This window comes from Amia ocellicauda, chromosome 20, assembly GCF_036373705.1.
Source record: "Amia ocellicauda isolate fAmiCal2 chromosome 20, fAmiCal2.hap1, whole genome shotgun sequence".
Lineage (NCBI taxonomy): Eukaryota > Metazoa > Chordata > Actinopteri > Amiiformes > Amiidae > Amia > Amia ocellicauda.
In genome coordinates, this window is record NC_089869.1 from 24,668,340 (window position 1) to 24,691,828 (window position 23,489).

The 23,489-nt window shown below is 50.0% G+C and overlaps 1 protein-coding gene across 9 annotated transcripts in view; it reads right to left on the minus strand.

Annotated features, from left to right (window-relative positions):
• Positions 1-10,443: 10,443 nt before the first annotated feature.
• fgfr2 (fibroblast growth factor receptor 2) overlaps positions 10,444-23,489 on the minus strand; it is a 35,192-nt gene continuing 22,146 nt past the window's right edge. For 6 of the 9 annotated variants that reach the window (XM_066693257.1, XM_066693263.1, XM_066693261.1 and 3 more), the window contains 10 exons: positions 22,424-22,630; positions 20,615-20,765; positions 18,929-19,050; positions 18,190-18,300; positions 17,789-17,979; positions 17,088-17,210; positions 16,203-16,273; positions 14,553-14,690; positions 13,511-13,616; positions 10,444-11,946 (listed from right to left, as the gene is read on the minus strand). In XM_066693257.1, coding sequence (XP_066549354.1) covers positions 11,782-11,946; positions 13,511-13,616; positions 14,553-14,690; positions 16,203-16,273; positions 17,088-17,210; positions 17,789-17,979; positions 18,190-18,300; positions 18,929-19,050; positions 20,615-20,765; positions 22,424-22,630 — 1,385 coding nt within the window. In that variant the 3' untranslated portion in view covers positions 10,444-11,781. Of the gene's footprint in view, positions 11,947-13,510; positions 13,617-14,552; positions 14,691-16,202; positions 16,274-17,087; positions 17,211-17,788; positions 17,980-18,189; positions 18,301-18,928; positions 19,051-20,614; positions 20,767-22,423; positions 22,631-23,489 lie in introns of all 9 variants that reach the window. The other 3 variants (XM_066693259.1, XM_066693265.1, XM_066693260.1) reach the window with 1 other exon arrangement.

A 23,489-nucleotide genomic window follows, 5' to 3' on the forward strand; every position in this document is an offset into this window, starting at 1 on the left:
TTCAGAATTGCGACCATAATTCCAGTGAAATCTTGTGTGCATTTTTCCGTTACATAGTTGTACTTTACCAGTAACAAATGCGACGTCTCCTGGCTGCCATGCATGGAGATCCTGTTTCCCTATCTTTCTTCATCCGTCACACTCCTTCGTGGAGGGCAGGCTAGCTTTTGCTCTGTCAGGGTCGCAAGACCCCCGGTGTTGCCTACAAAGTATTAACTCAATAAATTACCACTCAGGAATACACAGGTAAGTCATCGGGTGTAGCTCTGATGGCCCCCTCTGACTGAAGGCCATAAAGGACGGCAGCGGGACACGGCAGCCCAGTCCAGGGTCTGGAGCCCAGATGGGTGACAGTCAGAGTACCAGTGTGGAGGGATGTCCCTGCTATGAAGCTGTTTGAAGAGGGAACAGGCCTATTTTGAGGATGCAAAACTATTTAGTCAACAAGGCTCATTATGAGAGATACAGCCACTAAGCATTCCACACTCATTTGTTTGCAATTAGGGGAGAATTCGTCACATTTCTGCGCTACCGCTGCTCTTGTGAGATTACTTGGCCTTGGTCATTATTGCAGCCATCATCCTGCGGGTATGAGAAAGTGAATCTCAGTAAGTGGAAACAGACACACAGATAAATGTGGGAATTAAAAAAAGAGAAGCATTCATCTCAGCTGCCAAGATCAAATGCCTTGTGTCAACTGGCTGCTCCCAGGGCTGAACACTCACTGCGTCCCGGCTGCGCCAGCTCACACACGTCCCGTGATGCTTTAGGAAGCAATTATCCGAGCGCAGCAAATGATTTTGTCTCAAAGACCAGAAACCCACCACAGCCAGCGTCCGTAATTCGTGTGTAATGAGCCTGAGCACAAACAAAACAACAAAAGGAACTTACCGTTCATTATTCAGACACATTTCATGCGTTGTCCATTGACGCACTGTCTTACCAGCTCAGCGAACGGCACTCCCAGACGGGGGTCCGCAGTGTCCAAGGAGCCGCCTGCAGTAGGAGAGCGGCGGCCTCTCTTCGGACAGGCTGCCGGGCCGAGCCACCATTGGTCCTCAGTTGGCCTGTGGCGGGGCCTCTTGATTTACAGGCTGCCGGGCCTCCGTGTCACAGTAGATTTGCCCTGCTGCTCCGGCCTGCTGACAGGCTCCTTCCCCGACACCCTCAGATTTATTGAGCCGGATTCTCTCCAGTGTTAGTGGCTGAATCGCATGAACTGCCCCATTGTCTGCCTGCTCGGTGTGTTTTGTTTTCTGTAGGCTGTTGTTGTTTCTGTTTTTCTTCCCCTTTTCTGCGGCTAGTGGTGCTTGACTTCCACCCCACCATCCATCTATCTACCCCCCTGCACTGCACGAGCACCAGGGGGGTCTGCATACCATCACCTCTAAACAGAAAGTGCTGCTGCTCTGAGGCTGTCCAAGAGAGACAAAGGAGAGAAGGGGGTGGGAAACAGTCATTTTGTGAACACAAAAAACTTGTCCCTTTAAAATTGCCCCTTTGAGGACAATCCCAGCCGCTGTGGTGTTGAGGGACTGGCTGTACCACGACTGAGAGCTGCAGTATGGCCCCGGGGCTGGCTTTCCACAGGCCGCTCAGCGTTAAACTCACACAACTGGGATTGTGCTGTTAGGGTGCACTGCTGTGGAAGAAGCAGACTGACGGTGACTTTCTATCCAGGTTAGTGCTCTCTGGTGGTTTTGGCACAGACGCTGGAAGGCCTGCGTGTTTAGCGGTGCAGTGTGTGGTCTGGGTGGGACGGCCCAAGGGTATCTACAGAGGCAGGGAGGCAAGGAGAGAAAGAACGAGATCGTGGCTATCGCAGGAAGTGGGGCGCTCCCAGTTTGCCAAGACAACGAGCCAATCCCAGTTCAAGATAAAATTGGAAGTCAGTTACCTCAAGCTTTTTCCCAAACTTATCATGGGATAGAGCCAGTGGGAGGTGCAGATGTCTGGGGAGGTCACTCTCTTCCATGTGTGGAGATGAAGATAGTCTCACTTTCCCCAGTGTGAGTGGAGACAGTCTCACTCTTTTCAGTGGTCTCAAGTCCTGACAAGCAGCCTTGTCTAAATAAGCCGGACTGTTTGCAGGTGGGTTTTTAAAGAGGCGAGTCATTAATGCAGGACCACACCCCCTCGCACCCCCAGCACCAGGGCTGTGCAGCACTGCCTTGCAGCCTCCTCTTGTTTCGTGCAGAATAATCTGATATCCAGGTCTGATAATGAATGTACAACTTCCACAGACGCAGCATGTCCTTCCTGTTCGCCTCCTGGGCAGGAACATATGGTCCAGTTGTTGACAATGTGATCCCAGTTGTGATATGCTCTATGCTATAGTCACACACTCCTTCTTGGCTATTGTTACCATCCTCATTCTCTTGATGCGAGTAAAACCCAAGGCCTAGAAACTAAGAGGATCCTTTTACACACATTATAACACACATGGGCAGCCAGCCAATCACAGAGCAGCATTTCAAAACATTCCTGTACCTCTTATCTAGCGTATAAATGTCATCCCGTTCAGAGAGTTATCAGGGTTTAAAACTTTCTTCAGTTACAAGCAACGTTTCAAGGCACTTAGCGCGAGTGGGGCCGGTTTCACAGGAAGTACGTTTGGACGGTGCAACTCAGTGGAGACTATCTCCGCATTTAGACCCGAGGATACAGTTTCATAGTGGGTTTGTAAATGGTCCTTATGTTGGGAGGGGTGCAATTGAAGGCATGGCAGCCGCAGAAAGTCTCCTGACCTGACAGGGGTATTAACAGAGTCTGTGCAGTCCAGAGAGTGAATCACAGTCCCTCCTGCTCTTCAACACAGACTACACGTGTCCATTAAAGCACAACTCCAAACCCGCGCTTGACTTCAGCCCACCCAAACATAAATATCCGACAACAAACCTTCCTGTGATTTGCCTCCTTCCTCTCCCCCAGGTTGTGCACCTGCAGCAGCTCCTTATCTCTGTCTCGGGGGGGTCTGATGGCCTCGTCCTCAAGGCCAGGTAATCGCTGCCTAAGTCAAGCGAGTTGAGGCCATAATAACGGTATTTATCTTCTGCTGAACACATCATCTGGGGTTGGACAAACTCCTGGACAACAACCTCAAGGGAAACATGCATGGTGACCGAGATGATGGTTTTATGCATCTGTACGTATTGCTATAGTGTATAAATAAGATATACACCCCTCTCCCAGATCGATTCTAGCATATCAGCAACTTTTTAAACTGAAACATTACGGGTGTAACGATTTTGATTCTAGTTCGAATATCGAAAATTATTAGGTTCGATTTTGAAGTGCGAAATTGATAAGGAGTTTGCGATTCTGTGATTAAGTGACCACATGTCATTGATTGTGGCCAGCTGTTACCACCTCCACCATATCCATGCAACTGATCGTGTACGGTTAATGTAAAGGTAAATACTTATATTAAAATAGGCAACAAGTGCTGGACATAGTTGCCACCAATTCAAAATTGTTTACATTGTTATTGTTGTAAGTGTTCTATTTTTGAGAGTTGTTCAAGTTTGAGTGTTAATTTAAATGTTCTAAATTTTTGTTATTTTCACATTGTATTTACATAAAAGTTGTTTTAATAAAAAGCAAGTGTTTTTGATTTATACAATAGGACCATAGTCTTAACAGTGGTGTAATCAGCAGTGAAAAAAAAATTTAGATAATTGAAAATCGAGTCGAATCGTGACCTAAAAATCGAAAGTGAAATCGAATCGAGGATTTGGAGAATCGTTACACCCCTATGAAACATGTAAAACATGGACGTCAGACTCTGGCATGTATAGTCTTTCAGTGTTTGTGGACGTGTTGTGTCATAGCGGAGAAGCGAGGGTTAGCGTTTGACAGTCTTACTCCCTGACAGTAATGAGTCTCTGTAAACAACGGAAGTGTTGCTGTAGTGCCGCCAGTGAAAACGGAGTTATACTCCATCTCTTTCCAACAGCAGATGAGATGTCTGTGCATGTAAACCATCTCGCATTCAGGCTTGAGGGATCTTCACTCTATGTCCCACATTAATCATTCCTTCTGAGGACGAGAGAGAGAGATCTGTTGCTCTGAAGTTTGAGATGTATTTGTTTGTGTGTTTGTTTGAACAACTTTATAATAAAACACACACAGAGGTCTATCTGTCTGTTCATTCTTTCACCACCAGCTCTAGAGGATTATTGAATGGATACAAAACACATTTATGGCTGAATGCAGTCAGATTATTGTTCGATGTTTTCTGGACAGGGAGAGCCAGAAGGCATGTCTTTACAAAGTCTGATGATATTGAAAGTGACTGAATTGCCAAACTGAAAATGCACTGCTGTGCTGCTGTCCAGAGGCAGTAGAAGAGTTGGAGGAGGTCCCATAAAGTCACAGCACCTTCTTCAGGCAAGGAGAAGGATTTGGCTGCCACTCACTTACACTGTACATATTAACTCAGGTGCACCCAGGGCTCTGTGTGGACGAGCCCTCAGCACCGGCCCAGAGAGTCGCTCCAGCTGTTCACGCTGAGCCGCTGTTTAGGACGCGACTTCCCTCACAGCCACTGGAATCTGGTACCACCGGTGAGAAGCAGATTCTCACAATGGGTTAAACTGTGGGCTCAATTAGATGAGGCAAATGGAAAGCATATTTCTATAATGTATAGGAAAGCATCTATATTAGATCTATTATCCGCACATATAATCATTTCATTTGTGAATGGTCTTTCGATCTTGGCGCAGCAGATCAGGATAACAAGCGGAGGCTGAGGGCCCAGATAAACCCGGGGAATGGAGGCCCGGGGCTGAGAAATTCAGGATTTCTTATATTTTGCGTGACTGAGCTTTATAAAGAGGATTTTGTCCCCTAATTTGCTTGTTTTGGGGCTGCTCCAGCAGGCTGGGGAGGCTGCAGTGGACGGGGGGGGCTGCAGAGCCCCCGTACCGCAGAAGTCAATATGGTTTGCATAAAAGAACTCGGCTCTCTCTAATCTACCATCAATTCTCCCACCAGTATCTGTCAGAAACGGTTTTCTTTCCTCCGCAGCTGTGGATCCCCCTCTTTCTTTCTTCAAGAGAAATCTTCCACTAAAAATAACAGTGGTCTTGAATGGAGGAAAATCTGCAATCAATAAGATATGATTCATCAATGAAATGCTTAATGAGACAGCAGAGGCGTGCCTGATGGAAAAACCATGCGCCGGCTTGGCCTGGACTTCTGTAGGTGTTCAGCTATGGCTGTTGTTTCGCTGCTCGCTGAGATCGAGCCAGGAAGGGAAATCCTCCTGCAGGGCTGTATTTCAACAAATGCTGTCCATCTGCAGGTATAGATGTTTAATTCAACTATATCTAGCAGAAGCACAGTCAATATACTTCCCTTTTTGGATTCTGACGCCAAAAAGAACAAGATACACTGTCGATGCCAAGTCTGAAAAGTCACTGGACTGTGTCTGACAAGGTCAAACTCGATCTACCTGCATCAGGGCTAATGTGCGCCGTCTCAAAAGGGAAGAGGGAACCCTCCTTTCACAACCAGGAAGCCTAATATCTAGAGCTACTTTCCATTAGTTTTTCCGTCTTCTGTAAGAAGTTTAGCGTTTGGCCAGATGGCACCAGTGCAGTTGCTAGTAAGTCAATACATCTGGCCACAATCCTAGAATGACAATCCTGATGGATAGAAGTCGCGCTCCCACACAAAGCACCTTCTCTGCTCTCGCTCTGCTCCTGGCCACTCGGAGGAAGGAGAAGTTGAGAGAAGCTGGGCTCTGGCTCCTTTACTTTCCATTCACTTGTGCCTTATTGCTGGCCAGGACCCGCATGGGCTGTCTGTGCACAGAGGCATCTGTAGAAATGCCTGTCTTGTGGGATGACCCCTTACACTGTAAGAAGTAAAGGTTCTAATAAGAACTTTTAAGAGTTCCTGGGGTTTATACTGTGGAGGAACCCTTTAAGGTTCTTATTAGAACCTTTTACCTTACATGTATCTTAAATTAACTGTGATCATGATGAAAACGTTTCTTACATAAACCCTTGTGTACGACGGACGCCGTGGTTCTAACTTGAAACCTGTAATGAAAATAAACTCACAAAGAACCCAAAGGTTCTAAACAGAATCGCTAAAGGAGTGTGTACCCCCCAAGATAAACTAACAGGCGTTGTTTCTGTGAAAAGTCATTCTGTGCATGTATTATGGTCTCGTGTTGTGTTTATCTGCGTGGCTTTCTGCTGGCCTTTTCTGTGTGCAGAGCGATGTCTGCAGAGGGGTTTGTGTTGGCCGGGGTGTGCAGTCTGGCCCCCCAGGACCACGAGGCAGGGACTTGACTGATTGCGTTGCTCCGGTGACTTTTGAATCACCTCTGCTGTTGAGCTCAGTTGGCAACATAATTCCGGCGCTATTTTTCTCCTCAAAACTCCTCTAGCTAATATAAGTTACACCCTTTAATATCTAAACTAAAAAAAAAAAAAACTCCATTAGCTGGTTCTCCCTCTTGGCTCTGAGCCGAACAAATGCAAGAGTACCTGAGCGCAGGGGAGAAGTGCAGGTTTTGTGCGGGAGTCATTAGCCCAGGAGTAGTAATTATCACAGTCCTGCCTCAACAAGACACTGCCACTCCTGTTCCTACAGGTCCCAGAAATGCTTTTATTTAATTATATTCCTACAGTGGAGACTGCATTCCTTTCCTCGTGAGAAGACATGCTTTATAGCTCCCCTGAAAGAATCTGGAACACTTAATTACATTAAGAAGAAACTGTATCCAGGTAATAGAGGGAGGGAGAGAGAGAAAAAAATAAAAGAGAAACAAAGATTAAGCTCCTGTGATGTTTTTTTGCAACAGTGTCTTTGTCCCGAGCCAAGCGCGCCGGTACGAAAATAAACGGATGCCCCGAAGCGGACGCGAAACAGAAACAGCTTCTGTAAAAGTGCTGAGGCCAGGAACACAGCGGCTGTTGTTAAGGGTGTATCTTATTGGCAAAGACTTGTCTCCCACTGGGCATCTGTCAGTTCTTCACTGTCATGTTAATTACACACCCGTGATAGGTTTGTTCATTTACGAGAAGTTATCGGCATAATCATTTTTTTTCCCTATTTATTTATGCCTACCCATTCAGGTGCAGTCAGCACTCTGTGAGTTGATATGGTTTTAATTTAAAGAAATACAATTGTTGGTACTTTTTCCTGAGGCACGGATGAATAAGCTCTGTGTCATAAAAACATTAACGTGTGATTCTGGGAAAGACTCTTGGAGATGTGCAGTTGGAGCGTTTAGCATCCTTCATTAGTCTTCCTGCTGTTAGCACAACTAATCCAAGTGACGCACAACTCTGCAGCCTGTCGTTACTGTTACAGGGGCTGTTCGAGGACGGGACAGATAAGGTGATGCCTTAGAACTTCAAAGCACAGAGAAAGTGACAGCAGTGTGTCAGCTGACTGGCACTGCGTAGCGCATGGGAACGCAGAGTGGGAATCGGACACATTGAAGGAGAAAATGTAATGCGTGTGCTGGAGTACTGGCCGAAATGACCCCTCGAAACCTCGCCGCAGTCCAAGTCAGTTTAAAATAATGAGTCCTATGAGAAGAGAGTTTTACTCTCTCACAGCTCTGTGTTTATTTGAGGAGACGGCGTGGTGAGCGCCGGGTGATTCAGTCCAGCTCTCTCTGGCAGACGCGACGGCCGAGTGAAGACAAACAGCGGCTTGACATTGCGCAGGCCTGCTGGGGGTCCCGCTCCTGAGTGCAGCTCTTACCTGTGGCGCCCCCCCCTCCATTGGGAGTCACTAGCACAGGCCCGTGGTGTATAGAGCCGTCAGTGCGGTTCACACCAGGGATCACATCCTGCCGTTCTCTGACGGACACGCGTCTCTCACTGCACCTGCCTCTGCCAGTGTTCCTGTCAGGGAGTCGGACCGTCTCCGTTATCCAGGTCAGGGGAGACCTGGCAGGGAGGCCGAGGGCTGGAGTTTGGCCCCGATCATGTTACTTTTAGGAGTAATTGAACAAATCTGTCCTGCGTTGTCTCTGCAGTTCTGTCTCTCTCCGGGCTCAGCTGGTAGGTTTTTATCTCTCGCCCGTGGAGCTCGTAGGAAGTCAGACAGCGAGAGAGAGAGAAAGAGAGAGGGGGGAGCTCTTCTGTCACAGGTGCTGCCCAGTGCCCAGACTCCTCTCTGGCGTCGAGGAGTTCAGGACCAGGGGTGGGACAGTTTTGACAGGGTAGCATTTAACAGCTGGAGTTAAGCTACCTGCAGGGCGTAACTATGAACTTCAAGTGAAAGCGTATAGCTCTCTATATTTTTCCAAACTTTGTGTACGTTTTTATTTAGTGCCTGTTTCCTATGTGCCATTATAATACGGCCGGTTCATTGATGTTTATAGAGTACTGTGATGAGTGATGTCTGCAGGAAGCACAGGTTGCTCAATATGCCATATGAACAGAGGTGTTGTTGGAGTACATGAGGTATGACAGCACTGTCAGTCTGCCCCGGGACACAGGGGACCCAATAATAGACTTAATATACAGATATGTGACTCCCCATGTCTTGGTCTTCATCCCAAAATGATAAATAAAGAAAGGTCAGAATTCCTTCTTCACCAAAAAGGGAAAAACAGCTTCCAAACATCCACAACAAGAAAAACAAATATTGAAAAATATACATATAAATAAGAATTACTGATGAACTAGACCCACTTCAGCCCTTGTTTAAACAAGGACCATACTCCATCATAAAACAATAAAGCAGCTCCCTTAGTTGCTCTAGTATGAGGGGTATTTCAGGCTGTAGTGATTCAGGGGGAAAAAACAGAACCACAGTTTCCCCTCCCTCTCAGTGTTCAATATAAATCAATTAATCAATTATTAACCAACCTCAATTCAGCTGAAATCAATTAGAAATTAAAGCAGCACATTAAATTATCAGATTACTCTGTCAATGAGAATCCACTATACATTTCCATCAATTAAAATGGTTTAAGAAACCCAATGCAAAGAACAATGAAGTCACAAACAACAGGGACAAAAAGAAAAGCTGAAACCGAACTGGTTGTGCTTGGGGCCATTGGCACCGGTCCAGTCAGCACCGGGAGTTAATCTCGGCGCACCCCAGTGTGCGATCTGCGTTCTCCCCACACCAAGGCAGTGTTGACATTCCAGAGCGCCCGCCCCGGTGAGCGCACAGCAGCCTGGCAGCGCCTGCGGACCGCGTTGTCCCTGGGCCATCGGTGGTAGATGGCAGCCACCGCTCGCACACGGGGAAGGTCCCGAGTCCCAGCTACACTGACAGCACGGAGGTTTGGATACGGGCACAGTACTGGGTAAATTTGTCAAAACTCAAAAGGTGTTCAGTGATTTACTTCTGCCTACATTGGGACCCCCTTAATAGTCTCCAGCCCGAAACAAACTATATATAAATGGAAAAGTATACAAACTGATGTGCGTGTGTCTGATCAGGAGGAGACGTTGCCGTAATCGGGAGCCACAGAAATAGGATCAGTACGAGTCCCGGCCCTTCAATCCTTACAGGACTGCTTCCCCATGGCCCAGGCAGTGTGCGTTTGAGGGAAAGTTGTTTACCGGCTGAGAGCACACAGGTAGGTAAGAACAGGTCAATCAGGGTGTGGGGGACCAGCTGTACCATGAATCTCGCCTCTCCCCTCTCCCCTCTTCACTCTCCTGCCCTTTCCTCTCTCCCCTGTCCTGCTTCTCCTGACCCCTCTGTCCTCTCTCCTATGTTGCAACCCTTAATTACTAATTTAAAAGCATGATTAACCAGCACCATTAAGTTCACAGTGAAAGCCAGATATAATAGCGTGGGCTGATGAAACACATGAGGGGCGCTCGGTACACAGGCCCTACTCCTGTACAACTCACTCACAACTCACCTGTGTCGCCCTAATCACAACAGCAGTGATTCCCCAGGCTGATGAACACAAAGGCCTTTATATAAACCAGCACGGGTTGGCAGGTATGACCTTTCCCATTGAGGTGCCAGTTTGTTGCCCCCCCATCTGGCGATCCTAGGATGAATACAAACTCTTACTCATTTTGTGCCTCATATGGAAAGTATTTTAAGAGCTTCTTTAGGAGGCCGGGTTTGGGGCCCCGTTCTCCTGGTGCCCGACTGGATTTTCATGTTTGCTTGAACGGGAGGCTGAGAGAGGCCTTCGAATTCACAAGGCCAGACTTCCCAGCGGCTTCACGGTGCTCTGGAGGGCAGGGGGTTTAGGGTTCGGCCAGGCTGCGTGTCTCGGGAAAGTGGCTGAGCAGCGCCGCGGTCACCGTGCCGGAGTCCCCAGCTGACGTGGGACTGCGCTCGGCTCTGGCGACACGCACCTGAGGGTTTACCTGGCGGCTGTCGCTCGAGCGCCCCGGACTGGAGCGACTGAATCATTCCTGTCGCGTACACCGTGTCAGGAGTGCCCCCCCGTGCCACGCCAAGCCCCCGGGAATCAAGAGTCCGACACGCCTGCAGGTTGTCGTTTCTCATCTTTAATTTGCAAAAGTGTCAGGAAAGCAACACTCGCAGAATGTTTAATTGGTCCAGTAGAAAACATTAACTGATTTTAATACTTGTGTTGTATTTCATCTCTTACAAATAAAAAAACTTTAAACTCGCCTTCTTACAAGAGCTTGGTGTAACCTACGTTTAGTCTAGATGAAGTAACAGTGTAGTAGTGGGTATTTGTAAAGAATTTAAAATTTTCGTTATATATATTAATATCCAGTATTTCTCTTATTAAAATAAGACTTTTGGAGAGGGACAATATGCTGATTAAGCACGGCTTCTTCTATTAAAAACTAAAATAAACAAACAGACAAAGACAGCCGACTACATATAAAATGTACAGTATTTTAAATTTAACTTAATATTCACATTTATTTAAAAAAATACATAGGAACCCAGGATCTTTCAAAATACCCACTATACAATATTTCTGTCTGTTACCTGCATTGAAAGATCATTTTAAATTACAATAAACATAATGGGTTATTAATTAATTAATTAATTCATTATTATTTTTTTGTTCTTTTAATTTTTTTACACAAGTCAATAAATTAACATGCTACCTCTTTCCCTGAAAGCAAATATTCCACCCGGCGTCGAGTGAGAATACAGAACTGCGAAAGGTCCAGCGTGCAGCGGTGCGGCACACTGAGCGGCCTGGCGAGACTCACAGGGTGGGGGGGCCTTCTTTTGTCTTTAATCCATACAAAAAATAATTCAATGTAAATATATAATATATATTTATACACATTTGAATATATTTACAAATATACCCAACACTCTATATACTGTGTCTCGTTTGCTCCATAATAATTATGTGTGGGCTGATTTAAAAAACAATCAACAAAACAAAACCATATTACAAAATAAACGAGGGAGGCGGTCTCCTCTCCTCTAATATTATTATTATTAGCTTCCTGTTGTGTCCTGTCTTGTGCCCTGTGTCTGTCGTGGTCCATCCTGTTCGGAATTAAGGAGGCTGTGCCCGGCTGTGCCCGGCTGTGCCCGGTGGCCGACTGTGCCCGGCGGCGCCTGCAGTGCCTGGCTGGCACGGAATGCAGCGGAAGTGAAGGATTCCAGAACTCGGAAACGGAACCCCGAGTGCTCCCGTCGTTGCGTTTCCATCAGGGCCCTTTAAGAGCTTGAGAGTCCGGTTCGTGGAACAGAGTCTGCACCCGGTGTCACCACTCCTCGCCCCGGCCCCGCTGCAGAGCTCCTGCAGTCCACGGAGAGCGCGGCCACGTGTGGGAGGGTGCGCCCGGCCTCGGGGCAGGAGGGGACGGGGGACGTGGGGGCGGCTCCTCATGTCTTGACGCTGCCGTTGGCGTGCTGGAACTTGGGGAGGCAGGGCTCGTCCGGGAGGGGGTCGTGGGAGAACACGGAGTCGTCCCCTGAGGAGCAGGAGCTGCGTGTGTCGGGGAAGCTGGGAGAATACTGCTCCGCTGGGGAACACAGGTCCAGGTACTCCTGAGGGACACAGACAGTGCAAGGGGTTAGGGACACACTCTCACACACAGCCCACCAGAAGCACGAGGCCTGGACAGCACTGGCTGCATCCTGAACACAGAGGGACGACTGACTCTAGCCCTTCAGGTTAGTTTTCCTAGGAAGATCACTTGAGCTCAGGTGGTCGAGATGACTACAGGACTGGTGAGGGGTCTGTCTCCGCCTCACAGACGCTTACTTAAAGACCCAGACAGAGCAGCTAAAATATGACACGGGCCAGTGTGTCGCCCCATACGAGCACCAGGGCAGTGTTACTGAAAACTAAATAAATAGAAGCAAAAAAATCATCTTCAACACAGGCTGGCAAGATGTGTGTGTTTATGGTACGAATTTAATTCAATTCCAAACGTGAAACAAGAACCTCAGGAGGGAAAGTTGCCATAATGCTTTTAGTCACGTCAGGGTAATGAGACAGCTGTAATCTCGTTTAAAACACTCACCACAAAAAAGTAACCTTTTGTTCTTCCAAAAACAAACCAAAACAAAAGAATCAAGAGCAAACAAAGGCGAGCTGAGGCCTAATTCATTCCTAACATAGAGCTCTCTCTTGTGGTGTCGGGCTTTTCACAATTCAATTTTACTTTTTGCTTTTTCCATGTTATATTTTTCCATCAGCTTTTTTTTTTTTTGTCCTCATGGCCGTTATTGAATTTATTCAGGGAAAGAAAAAAAAAAACAGCAAAAGAGAAAAGCGGTTTCTGAAGCTCGGAGGCTGAAGAGCGGATCGGATTTCTCCAGAGCTCCACATCTGTGAGCGGTTTAGAGAAGTTTATTACATTTCCAAAAAGTTCACATTCAAAGTTATGCTCTTGGCATATCAATACCCTTGGTTTTAACCCGAGCCGTCCCTGATCGGCGTTGCCGGCGCGTGAACCCTGGCGCCGCCCGTTCCCCTTATTGCAGCTGACAGTGTGGTCCGGGGGACGCTGCGGCGCTGCTCCGGTTGTGCAACACAGACCTTTTGCACACTGTGCTTACGGTCCACACTCATATGGAGTCGAACCAAGAGGGACACTTCCAGGACAATGGTAACACAAGCCCGGAGTCTCCCAGCGCCGCACTGACCGCCAAGCCACCCTGCTGCCAGACCCCCGATCAGCGCCATTGTTGAGCCGACACTCGCCACTCGGCAGAGTACAGCAGCAACAACGCACTACCAGCCTTACGAGAGTGCGCTGAACACACTGAGCTGTGGGGCAGCCGAGAGACTGAGACGCACTGCTCCTCATGCCACACACGAATAATAGTCCTGATCATAACCACAACAACAACAAGGACCACAAACACTCAAGTAACAGCCATAATCATAATAATCACAAGAAAGACCACGACGACACGGCAGCGCCCGGACGCACACCGGCTGCACAGGCCGCGCGCACAACGCTTCTGCTCCTGAGCCATGCTGTCTGCCTTCTGATTGAGCGTTATACTAATGAGTTATACTAATAAATAATAACTAATGATTTCATTACTGATTGTCCACTCGCGGGTGTTGTGTACTGGCTGGGTTCGCAGGCAGACTCACCTCTTTGGTTGTTAACGTGAGGATCCGGTCCAAGTCTTCCACCAGCTGTTTGAACGTCGGCCTGTGTGAGGAGATGGCGTGCCAACAGTCTTTCATCATCATGTACCTGCCGGGGAAGAGGAGACGGGTGTCACTGGGATCACCTGTCCAGCGGTCCAGACTCGTGGGCCCCCCCACCCGCGCTGACCTCCCTCTCGCCCGGGGGCCTGCGGGGACGCTGTGTGCCATCCACCAACAGAGCCACCGGGTCAGAGAACGGACTCTTTGAACGGTTTCTTTGAAGCGCCAGGCCCCAGGGATGTCTGCCTCGCTGGTCTCCTGTCCCACACATCTGCTCGGCGGGGGAAAGCTAATGTGGAACATTTGGGAGTGCGTGACTCATATGATATTTTTGACTTTCAAACCGGTCCCTCTGCCCGCCCTGCTGTCACTGCAACAGGCTGAGGCCAGGAGTGACCCGGAGCCACAGGCCTGCAGGTCTCACTGCTTTCTGTGCGTCTGTCTATTACACAGACCTGACAGGACGCAATCGCTAGCAGCTGCTGCCAATGAAGCCAGCGTCCCGGTTTCATCATCCGGGCGCCTCGTAACACTTTCCACAGGCCTGTCACTCATCTGCAAAGCAGGAGCAGAGGGCCAAGCAGCAGCAGCACGGCCCCCCGCACTGAGACGAGCCGCACAAGAAGAGGGGAGGTTTGAGCGTGTTCATGGGCTGCAGGAGCCAGGGAGTAACTCCTGAGAGACGGACAGCATGCCTTCATTGACAGCATGCAGATACATGCAGGCAGATACATGCAGGCAGATACATGCAGGCAGAGACACACGGAGAGACACTCGAGCAGAGAAACATACACGCACAGACACACGCAGCGAAACATTTATGAGAAGAGACGTGTGCGCAGAAACATACACACAGAGACACACACGCAGGCACAGGCGCAGAGACACGCAAGCGCAGAGACACGCAGGCGCAGAGACACGCAGGCACAGAGACACACGCAGGCGCAGAGACACACAGTCCAGGCCAGTCACGGGTCCTTACAGCTCGTTGGTGCAGTTGCCCGGCTTGTCCATGCGGTGGCCCTCCTTCAGCAGCTTGAAGAGCTCCTCCACGGGGATCCCGGGGTACGGCGAACCCCCAAGCGTGAAGATCTCCCACATCAGCACCCCGAATGACCACCTGCAACACAGACACAGTGGCCCCTGAGTCAGCGGCCCCCAAGTCAGCACCCCCCAGAGAGCAGTGTGGCAGGGCTGCAGGGCAGTCCAGCAGAGCGGTGAACAGAGGCCTGAATCACAGTCACATTAGAAAGCAATGCAGGATGAAGAGCAGAGCATTGTGGGGCCAGTAAAACTGACACCTGTCCCCCCAGGGCCACCGTGGACCACCCTGCAGCCCCCCACACAGCAGCTGCAACAACAGGGCGCAGCGATGAGTCGGCTCTTGTTTGTGCAAACCACTACAGTTGTGCCATTGTTGTGGTTGTTACACAAACAAGAAATAAAGAAAGAAAAATAAATGCAAAACAAAAACACCAACTGATGGCACACGTGTCAGGCTGCCCCTCTGCTCCCTGTCCTGCCCTCTCTCTCTTGCTCTCTCTCTCGCTCTCTCTCTCGCTCGCTCTCTCTCAATGGCCCCCTTCTTCTCCAGCGAGAGAACAGACAACAGCCTCATCGCCCATCATCAGATCATTGCATCAAAACGGACGGCACAAAGCGCATCAGAGTGCGGGACGAGAGCGGGACACCGAGACCACCGGAGCAGCCAACCCAGCCCCCCCAGTCTTTCACACAGACCCCCGAGGGGGTGCACAGCCTGTCATATTACACTGAGCGCCCCCTGCGGGAGGGCGAAGAGGCCTTTATCATTCATAAAATATGCGCTACTGATTGGTCAACTTATTCTTAGACATCAGATGGGTCTGTTGTCTTCTGATCAGCTGTAACCGATGTTGTGTCATAAATCCTGGGGTCCGGTACAAAGGACGAGCATCAGCAGCCCCCCTCCCCCTTTTCTGCCTCAGATTTCAATGCAAATTTTACATTTCAAATCATGCATCTAAATGGCATTATTGACATGACTAATAAAGTGCAGCGACTCCAGGCTGCAGCAAGAGAACAGAGTCTCACACTCCCTCCCTCCAGCCCCGCACCCCGGCCTCCATTAGTGCTTTAGTGTGCGATGCACGGCAGGAACATCTATTCTGCTCTCCTCTCACTGGCCATCCCTCCTTTCACTTATCTAGCGGATGCAGAGACGCACTCGAGTCGCACTGCGGCGGAGAGGGAAGCGCTCCTTTCCTCCTGGTACTTTGAAACCGAAAACACTGAGGCACCAACATTACACATGAATGCAAAAATAGAGGGATTAAGCTGTAGAAAAAAAAGAAACGGGTAAAATCTGACCAATTTAGACGAGCGCTTTGTAGTCAGACATCTGTGAATAACTTCAAGGAGGCAAAACTTCCGCACTGACAGAAGGAGGTTAGCAGCCGCCGCGTCTCGCTGGCTTTGAAGCCGCGCAGATTAGTAACAGAGTGCTGGATACCAGTCTAGCGTGAAATCTTCACTTTCTGAGACAAGGGCCCGGCCGTCACCCCTGACCCTCTCCCCCTCTCCCCCTCTCCCTCTCTCCCACAGACGCCCCGGCGCTCAGAGACCACAGGGGGACGCGGTGCGGGGGACTCACACGTCACTCTGGTGTGTGTAGACCCGGTCGAACAGCGCCTCCGGAGCCATCCACTTCACTGGCAGCCGACCCTGCGGACACAGGGACACACGGGGTTAAATTAAAGGAGAGGTGTTCTTTAATGTCTTATTTTATTATTGATCACACTAATTATTCAGGACAGGATGTATGGGTTACAAAACAGTTAGAGAGAGAGGGAGTGGGAAGGGGAAGGAGAGGGAGCGATAGGGAGAGGGAGTCAGAGAGAGAGAAGGAGAGAGGGTGGGAGAGAGTGGGAAGGAGAGGGAGATAGAGACAGAGGGAGAGATGGGGAGAGAGGGAGAGAGAGTGGGAAGGATAGTGATAGAGAGAGAGGGAGTGATAGGAAGGGAAAGAGGGGTGAGGAGAGGGAGAGGGAGAGGGGGATGGCGATGTTGAGTAAACACACATGCAGAGCTACACTGGCACTGGTCCTCAGATTCCTCCAGAGACTCACACTGACCCACAACTGCGGCTGATTTGCTTCTGGATTGTAACTTTATTTTGTTTCGGGGGACAACAGGCTGCCTATCCCAGCATGCAGAACCTGGGTGAGTAACCTACAGGTCCGGTTCAGTCCGGCTGAGTTCTGTGTTAGCCAACACTCAGACGGTACCCCACAGAGGAGCCCCCCAGCGGGCCCGTCTGCCCGGCTGTTTACTCAAGTCACCAAGTGTGAAGGTGAAGGACTGAAAGCCGAGACAAAGGCCCGAGCTTCATTCACGGCAGCCTGGGAACTGCTGGACGGTGCCAAGAGCTGCACCGCCGGGCCCAGAGAGGCAGGACGATTAACACTGCGCTAGCCGAGGCACCCAGGCGGCTCCGACCCCCGTCCCGGCCTACCCCCGCCCTCAGCACCCAACTTACGTTTGTTGTCTTCTTGTAGTAATCAATGTTGTGCACGTCCCGGGCCAGGCCGAAGTCCGCGATCTTCATGACGTTGTTCTCGGTGACCAGCACGTTGCGGGCCGCCAGGTCTCGGTGGATGCACTGCGGAGCGGGGAGAGAACTGCGTCACCGGACTGCGTCTCCCGCTCTGACTGGGTCTGTTTGTGGAATGTTTCTGAGCGGTGCGTCACGGGAGACAGCAGCACACGGGGGGGAACTTAACACACCTGACTGACTGACTGACACACTCGCCCCAGAGCACTCATCTTTGTGTTTGATTTAACCGCCTGCACTACCACTACCATCAAAATTAATCCTTTTCTTTCCTAACTGTCGGAGGACACTTTGTGTGTCCCTGCAGATCTGGAAAAGCTTTTCTGCAGGAACACACGCACCCGGGGACACAAATGGAAATTGGGCTTCAAGGCATTCAAGACAGAAAACAGGAGACACTTCTTCACACAGAGAGGCGTCACAATCTGAACAAACTCCCCAGCGATGTGGCTGAAGAGACAATTTGGGAACATTCAGAAACAGACTGGATTGGATCCTTGATCACTTAGTTATTAATGGACACCAAACAAGCACGATGGGCGAACGGTCAGTATATGATGTATGACAATGTCCATCGCAGCCCCTGCCCACATGCTTCTATCTGTCACAGCTGAGTGGACACTTGCCTTCTGAGATGCCAGGTACTGCATGCCTCGGGCCACCTGGTAAGTGCAGGACACCAGGTCCTTGAAGGTGAGCGGCTCGTCGGGTACGCGGGCGATGTCGTAGGAGTACTCCATGCCCGGGGGCCGGCGGGCGCGCAGGTATTCCCTCAGGTTCCCCTTTGAGGCATATTCCACGATCACATAGAGAGGCCCTGGGAGATAGTCAACACACTGCACACTCAACACGCTGCACACTCAACACTGCACAATCACATAGAGAGGCCCTGTAGGGACAGTCAACACACTGCACTCAACAAACTGTACACTCGACACATTCCACAATCACATAGAGAGGCCCTGCAGGGACAGTCAACACTCGACACACTCCACACACTCCACACACAGTGCCCAACACCGCTCACCGTCCTGTGTGCAGGCGCCCAAGAGATTGATGATGTTTTTGTGCTTCCCCATCATTTTCATCATCTCCATCTCGGACACCAGGTCTGACAGGTCCTTCTCTGTAGCGTCGTCTGAGAAGAGAAGATGGTAAAGACAAGGAACTCAGCATGGGGAGTCCAGAGGACACAGGGCACCTGACCCAGGGCTCCATGATCGAGAAGCACTTTCAGACAATGCGGTGTAAAGTTACCAAGCAATCCTGCAGATTACAGAAGCATCCTTTCAGCCACGGAATTAAACGCATTTATTCAATTTAGAGCAATTACCCGCAGACTCCCTTTTCATTAGCTGTCAGTGACGGATTCTCTCTCCACTGCCCCAAATCACATTTCCTAAATACTTCTGTGCAATTAAGTGTTTCTTCACAGAAGGGCGCTTCATATAAAACACGGCTTGGCTCTTCTTTTCCATTATGCTTTTCTTTTTAAAGCTCTCTGTTTTAATTGCTGAGTGGCAGTTGAACAGCTGATCCCAGGGGTCAGTTATGTGACCCGCTGACCTCCACAGATTCTCTTCACTCAGCACCGCTAAATAAGACCAGGCGTCGCCAGACGCTGAGCGCCGACCCGAGGAGAGGAGTGGAGATTCCCCACTGCAAAATCGGGAGTCTGCAGACCGCGAGGGGCTGACAGGCCAATTGGCCACGTGCAGTGCCATCCCCCCCTCGTCCTCCACACCCCGAGGTGCGGGTCTCCTTACCTTTCAGCATCTTCACAGCCACGGTGGCGGCCTCTTTGGGCTTGTCCTTGTCGATGCCCAGAGCCTCCGCCATCACCACCTGGCCGAAGCAGCCCTCGCCCAGCGGCTTCCCCAGGGTCAGCCTGAGGGAGACAGAGCAGTGAGGCAGTGCAGACCGGACAGGGGGGGGGGGGAGGGAGAGACAGAGAGGGAGGGAGAGACAGAGGGAGAAGGTGAGGAAGAGGGAGAGGAGAAAGGGGGAGGGGGAGAGAGAGAGAGGGAGAGGTAGGGGGAGAGAGAGAGGGGGGGAGAGGGGGAGGATAGAGGGAGAGGGGTCTCTTTCCCAGGGTTGTGTGAATTGTAGTCTGTTCTAGTTATCATTTGTCTCCCTGCCTTTCCAAAGATGTAAAAAAAAGGCACTTAACCAGACAATACTGATAATAATTACTTTTTTAAGTATAATACTTTAAAGAAGGAAAAAGATCTTTGCTCTAACACGTCACCCTGGGTAAGGGGGTCTGCTAAGAAATAAATAGTAATAATCATCATCATCATCATCATAATAAATAAAAATAATGAACTATTATTAATTATACGCCATTTAACCTCCTTCTTCTTCTGTGCAATGTCGCAGCTAAGCCAGACAGCATCATCATCCAGAATAATAAGTGGCACTTAATAAGTTCAGCACTTTAACTCGAGTAACACGGTTCTGCTGACTGTGCCAGGGGTCTATCAGGCCGAGACCCGGCGCTGCGTTGATGGACTGACACACTCTGACCCCTCGGCACACGGGCCCAGCTGTGAGTGACACGCTGCTCTCTGAACCCCCGTCTGGGGTCCACAGGGCTGTCCAAACATTTGCTCTAGCGCAGGAGTCGCTGCACGGCCCGGCCGCAGCCACCATGGCAGCACAATTCCGCCTCTGTGCCGGGACCCGTCTCCCCTCGGGCTCTCTATAATAGCACCCTTTCACTGGGCGCAACGCGGATAATCAATGTTGTCTTTTCCCTGCAAACGTTAGCATTCCAGAGTTTTCCACATTACAGCATTGCCCCAGGCAGCGGCTGAGCGCTGATAGAGCCGTGCTCACAAAGGCCCGATTCACCACGCCGGCAGGACGATGAGAAGCAGCCCCGTCGAACGGCGCTGACGGCGTCAAAGCCTCACACCAGGCTGTCAGCCGCAGCAAAGGCACCATTGATAGCAGCGGTTAAAGAAAAATAAAGATTTTCTGGGGCATTTTACGACGTTTACTCTACATAATGAAGCCTCTGTTGCTGGATTTTGTGAAGCAGTTTTTGATTACAGGGTCATTTTAGAAGCCATTTCGCTCCAGAGCAAAGGGAGGAGAAAAGGCACCATTTTCTTAAAGCAATTTAAAAGATAAAAAATTGAAAGTGTTGAGAAGGAAATATTATATAGTAAACTCATTTCATTTCATTTCTTTATTTTCACTTTTGCAGACAAGGCATAGATCCCCGGCAGTGAGAAAGAAGTTGGTGGTCACCGGGGCAAGAACACCCATCGGTCAGGGTGAGTATTACTGTTTGGGGTATCTGGTTTCATGCCCCTCCCACCAGGGTGACGTTCCGGACTAAACCTCCAGTCAGTGACCCTCTCGGCCTACTGCCCCCAGGCCTATAAACACACTTTTAATCTACCCGCCGTGACCCACGCAGCCCTCGGCGCCCCCCGGGGGCTCACCTGTCCCTGGAGAACTCCCAGCGTGGGTCTTCGGGCAGCTCATACTCGGGCACGCCGGGCAGCATGGGCGAGTCCACGGCAGAGGGGTGGCGCGTGGTGATGCGCACCAGAGGGGTGTTGGAGTTGGTGGAGGAACTCGAGTCCGCGGACACCTGTAGAGAGACACCCAGACACGAAGGCTGATCACCTCGAATCGGCTGCACGCACGCTGGCACCCGCCCGAGCCCTGTCACTGTGTGTGGGGGGGGCAGCACTGTGCCACCACCCCTCGCTAAGGTCCCCTCCCACCCCTCTCAACGCTCAGCACATTCTCTGCTCTCCTGCTCGTCTGTATTTGAACACACTGTACAAGTTCAGCATTTGAATGAAACTTTACATAAATAAATACTTACACACCTGATTGGATATTGCACTCCGGATGTAACTCATGCACTACTCATACACTACACAAACCTGGACTGGGCTGCACCTGCAAGCCCCTAATGGAGGGGATTTCCCCACAAGTCTTAGCAGCACGAGCAGCTCAGTGTAAGCGCACTGTTCCCGTGTCATACAGTGTGATCTGCGGTCTCTAAACCCTGCGCAGGGCGCTGTGCAGCCGGGGCGCTCTGGGACGACGCTCTGGCTCTCGGGCCACTGTGTTGCTGGGCTACAGCAGTGCGGCCGAGCGCCCGACCGGCCATGCCGTGGGCCCCATCCCCCGCTCTCTCGGCTTCACCGTACCAGAGCCACTCAGACTCCTGGCAGAGGCCCCAGCCTGTTATTTTCCATTGTCTTACCTTCTGGAAGCTGCTGCTTTCTTCTCCTCCCTCCAAGGCAAAGTATTAATCATGTTCATACATGTCATCACAGGGTGATCATGCACTGCAGTGTTCTTATTATTATTAATATCATCACTATTATTATTATTATTATTATTATACTAATTCTTCTACAAGGACAGGCCCGTGTCCATCCCACACGCTCTGCATGAGGAGGTTAAAGTGTGCGTGCGTCTGCTGGGACTCTTACTGGGACCAGTCTCAGCTCTTACTTCTAGGACACTGAGCTCGGCTGCTCTGAGGCCGGGGGTGCCCTGTGGCTGGCATGGGCCCCACATACAGAACCAGGCGGATCCAGATCTGTGAGCCACTCCCAGTGCAGCTCTGGAGCTACATGACTAAGTGACTGAGGTGACTAATTACTGCTCTACGAGCTGCAGTGTCTGTCAGGGCTGAATCCTCTCCTGCTGAAGCCGGGCTCGTTTGGTACCCCGGTCTGTGGTCACGACTCTGCCCTCCAGCTCTCCTCCGACACGGTAGGGCAACAGACTGAAAACACTAATCCGGCCGAGGCCGAGCTACAGGGTCCTACTGTGCCGAAACCTCCCAGGTCTTTCACCCCATCCCTAACTCTCATACGGATCCTGTGCGGTGAAGATGAACCCTACGCAGCTAGAACATCTACCCTGGAAAACAGCTTTCAGCGAGTGTTAGAAAGCTGATGACTTTACCTACAGCTCCCTACAGAATGTGTGTGTGTGTGTGTGTGTGTATGCATATGTGTATGTGTGAGTGAGTGTGCGTGACTGTGTGCATGTGTGTATGCTTGTGTGTGCGTGAGCATGTGTGGGTGTGGGTGTGGGTGTGTGCGTGTGTATGCGTATGTGTGAGTGTGTGCATGTGTGTGTGTGTGCGTTTTGAACAAAGACCTCAGATCCTTCCCTCCCTATCTGTAGCTTGCTGTGCGTGCCGTGTTGTGCAAGATGTGCTGCAGCTGTGTGTGCCCTGACAGTCGTGTATAAGAGTTTTTGAACTCTTTATCTACTTTCCGTTACCTGTCTGCGCAGGGGCATCTGCTTGCTTAGCTTGTGCACGGCCGGCTGGCTGGCGAAGTCGGGCTTCTTGGAGCTGGTCCTCATGCGGCAGACCACCACCACCACCACCATGCAGGCGATCAGGAACACGCCAATGCAGTAGATGGCGATTTCCACGTAGTCTGGCGACGTCAGGCCGGTCCTGATCTGACCCGGGTCGGCTGCACAGGGGAGACGCAGGCACAGTCGTCAGCGCAGAGTGGCACCGGCCCGATGCAGACACATGGACACAGAGAGACACACAGGCCTACAAAGACACACACCGACAAGCACACACAAAGGGAGATGCACATAGACATGCACACACAGACACACACAGTCACATACACATACACATGCAAACAAAGACTCATGGAAAGACGCACACGCACACGCACACACACACACACACGCCCTGCCTGCGTTGCCTCACTCTGGGGTCGGCTACTATTTTGTCAAGTGCAGTTTGTTACCATTGGCTTTCATTCTCCTCCAGTTTCATAAAAACGGGATTTATTGGAATTAGGATAACTGAAAAGGGAACGGGGTTGTAATTAGAAGCAGAAATTGTTAAAACTAAAATTAAATAAGTAAATAAAAAGAATGAGAAAGCACTAAACCCCCCTCTCCTTTTCCTCGTCCAGAGCTCATTTATTGTTATTTATATCAGTGTTATTGATATTCAGTGCAGCTCTGTCTTTAAGTCCGTACAGCTTGACAGTGCTGGTTTGTCAGAACATAGTTTACATCTGAAAGAGACTCTCACTGGCTTTCCTGGAGAAAACATATTTTGTCCCAAAAAAGAAAAGAAAGGAGGAGTAAACACAAATTGTATGAGAGCACAAATAAGGGAAAGGAGACCTTGGACCGAGCGCAGGAATAATCTTGCTTAAGAGGAAGTGCATTCTTATTCAGGAGCTGTAGGACCAAATAGCAGAACAAATCCTGAATAATTTATTAACTTCCACAAAGGCCTCCCTTGTGCGATTTCAGAAAAGAAAACAAAAAACAAACAGAATCATTCCCCTCCAGATCTCGTCC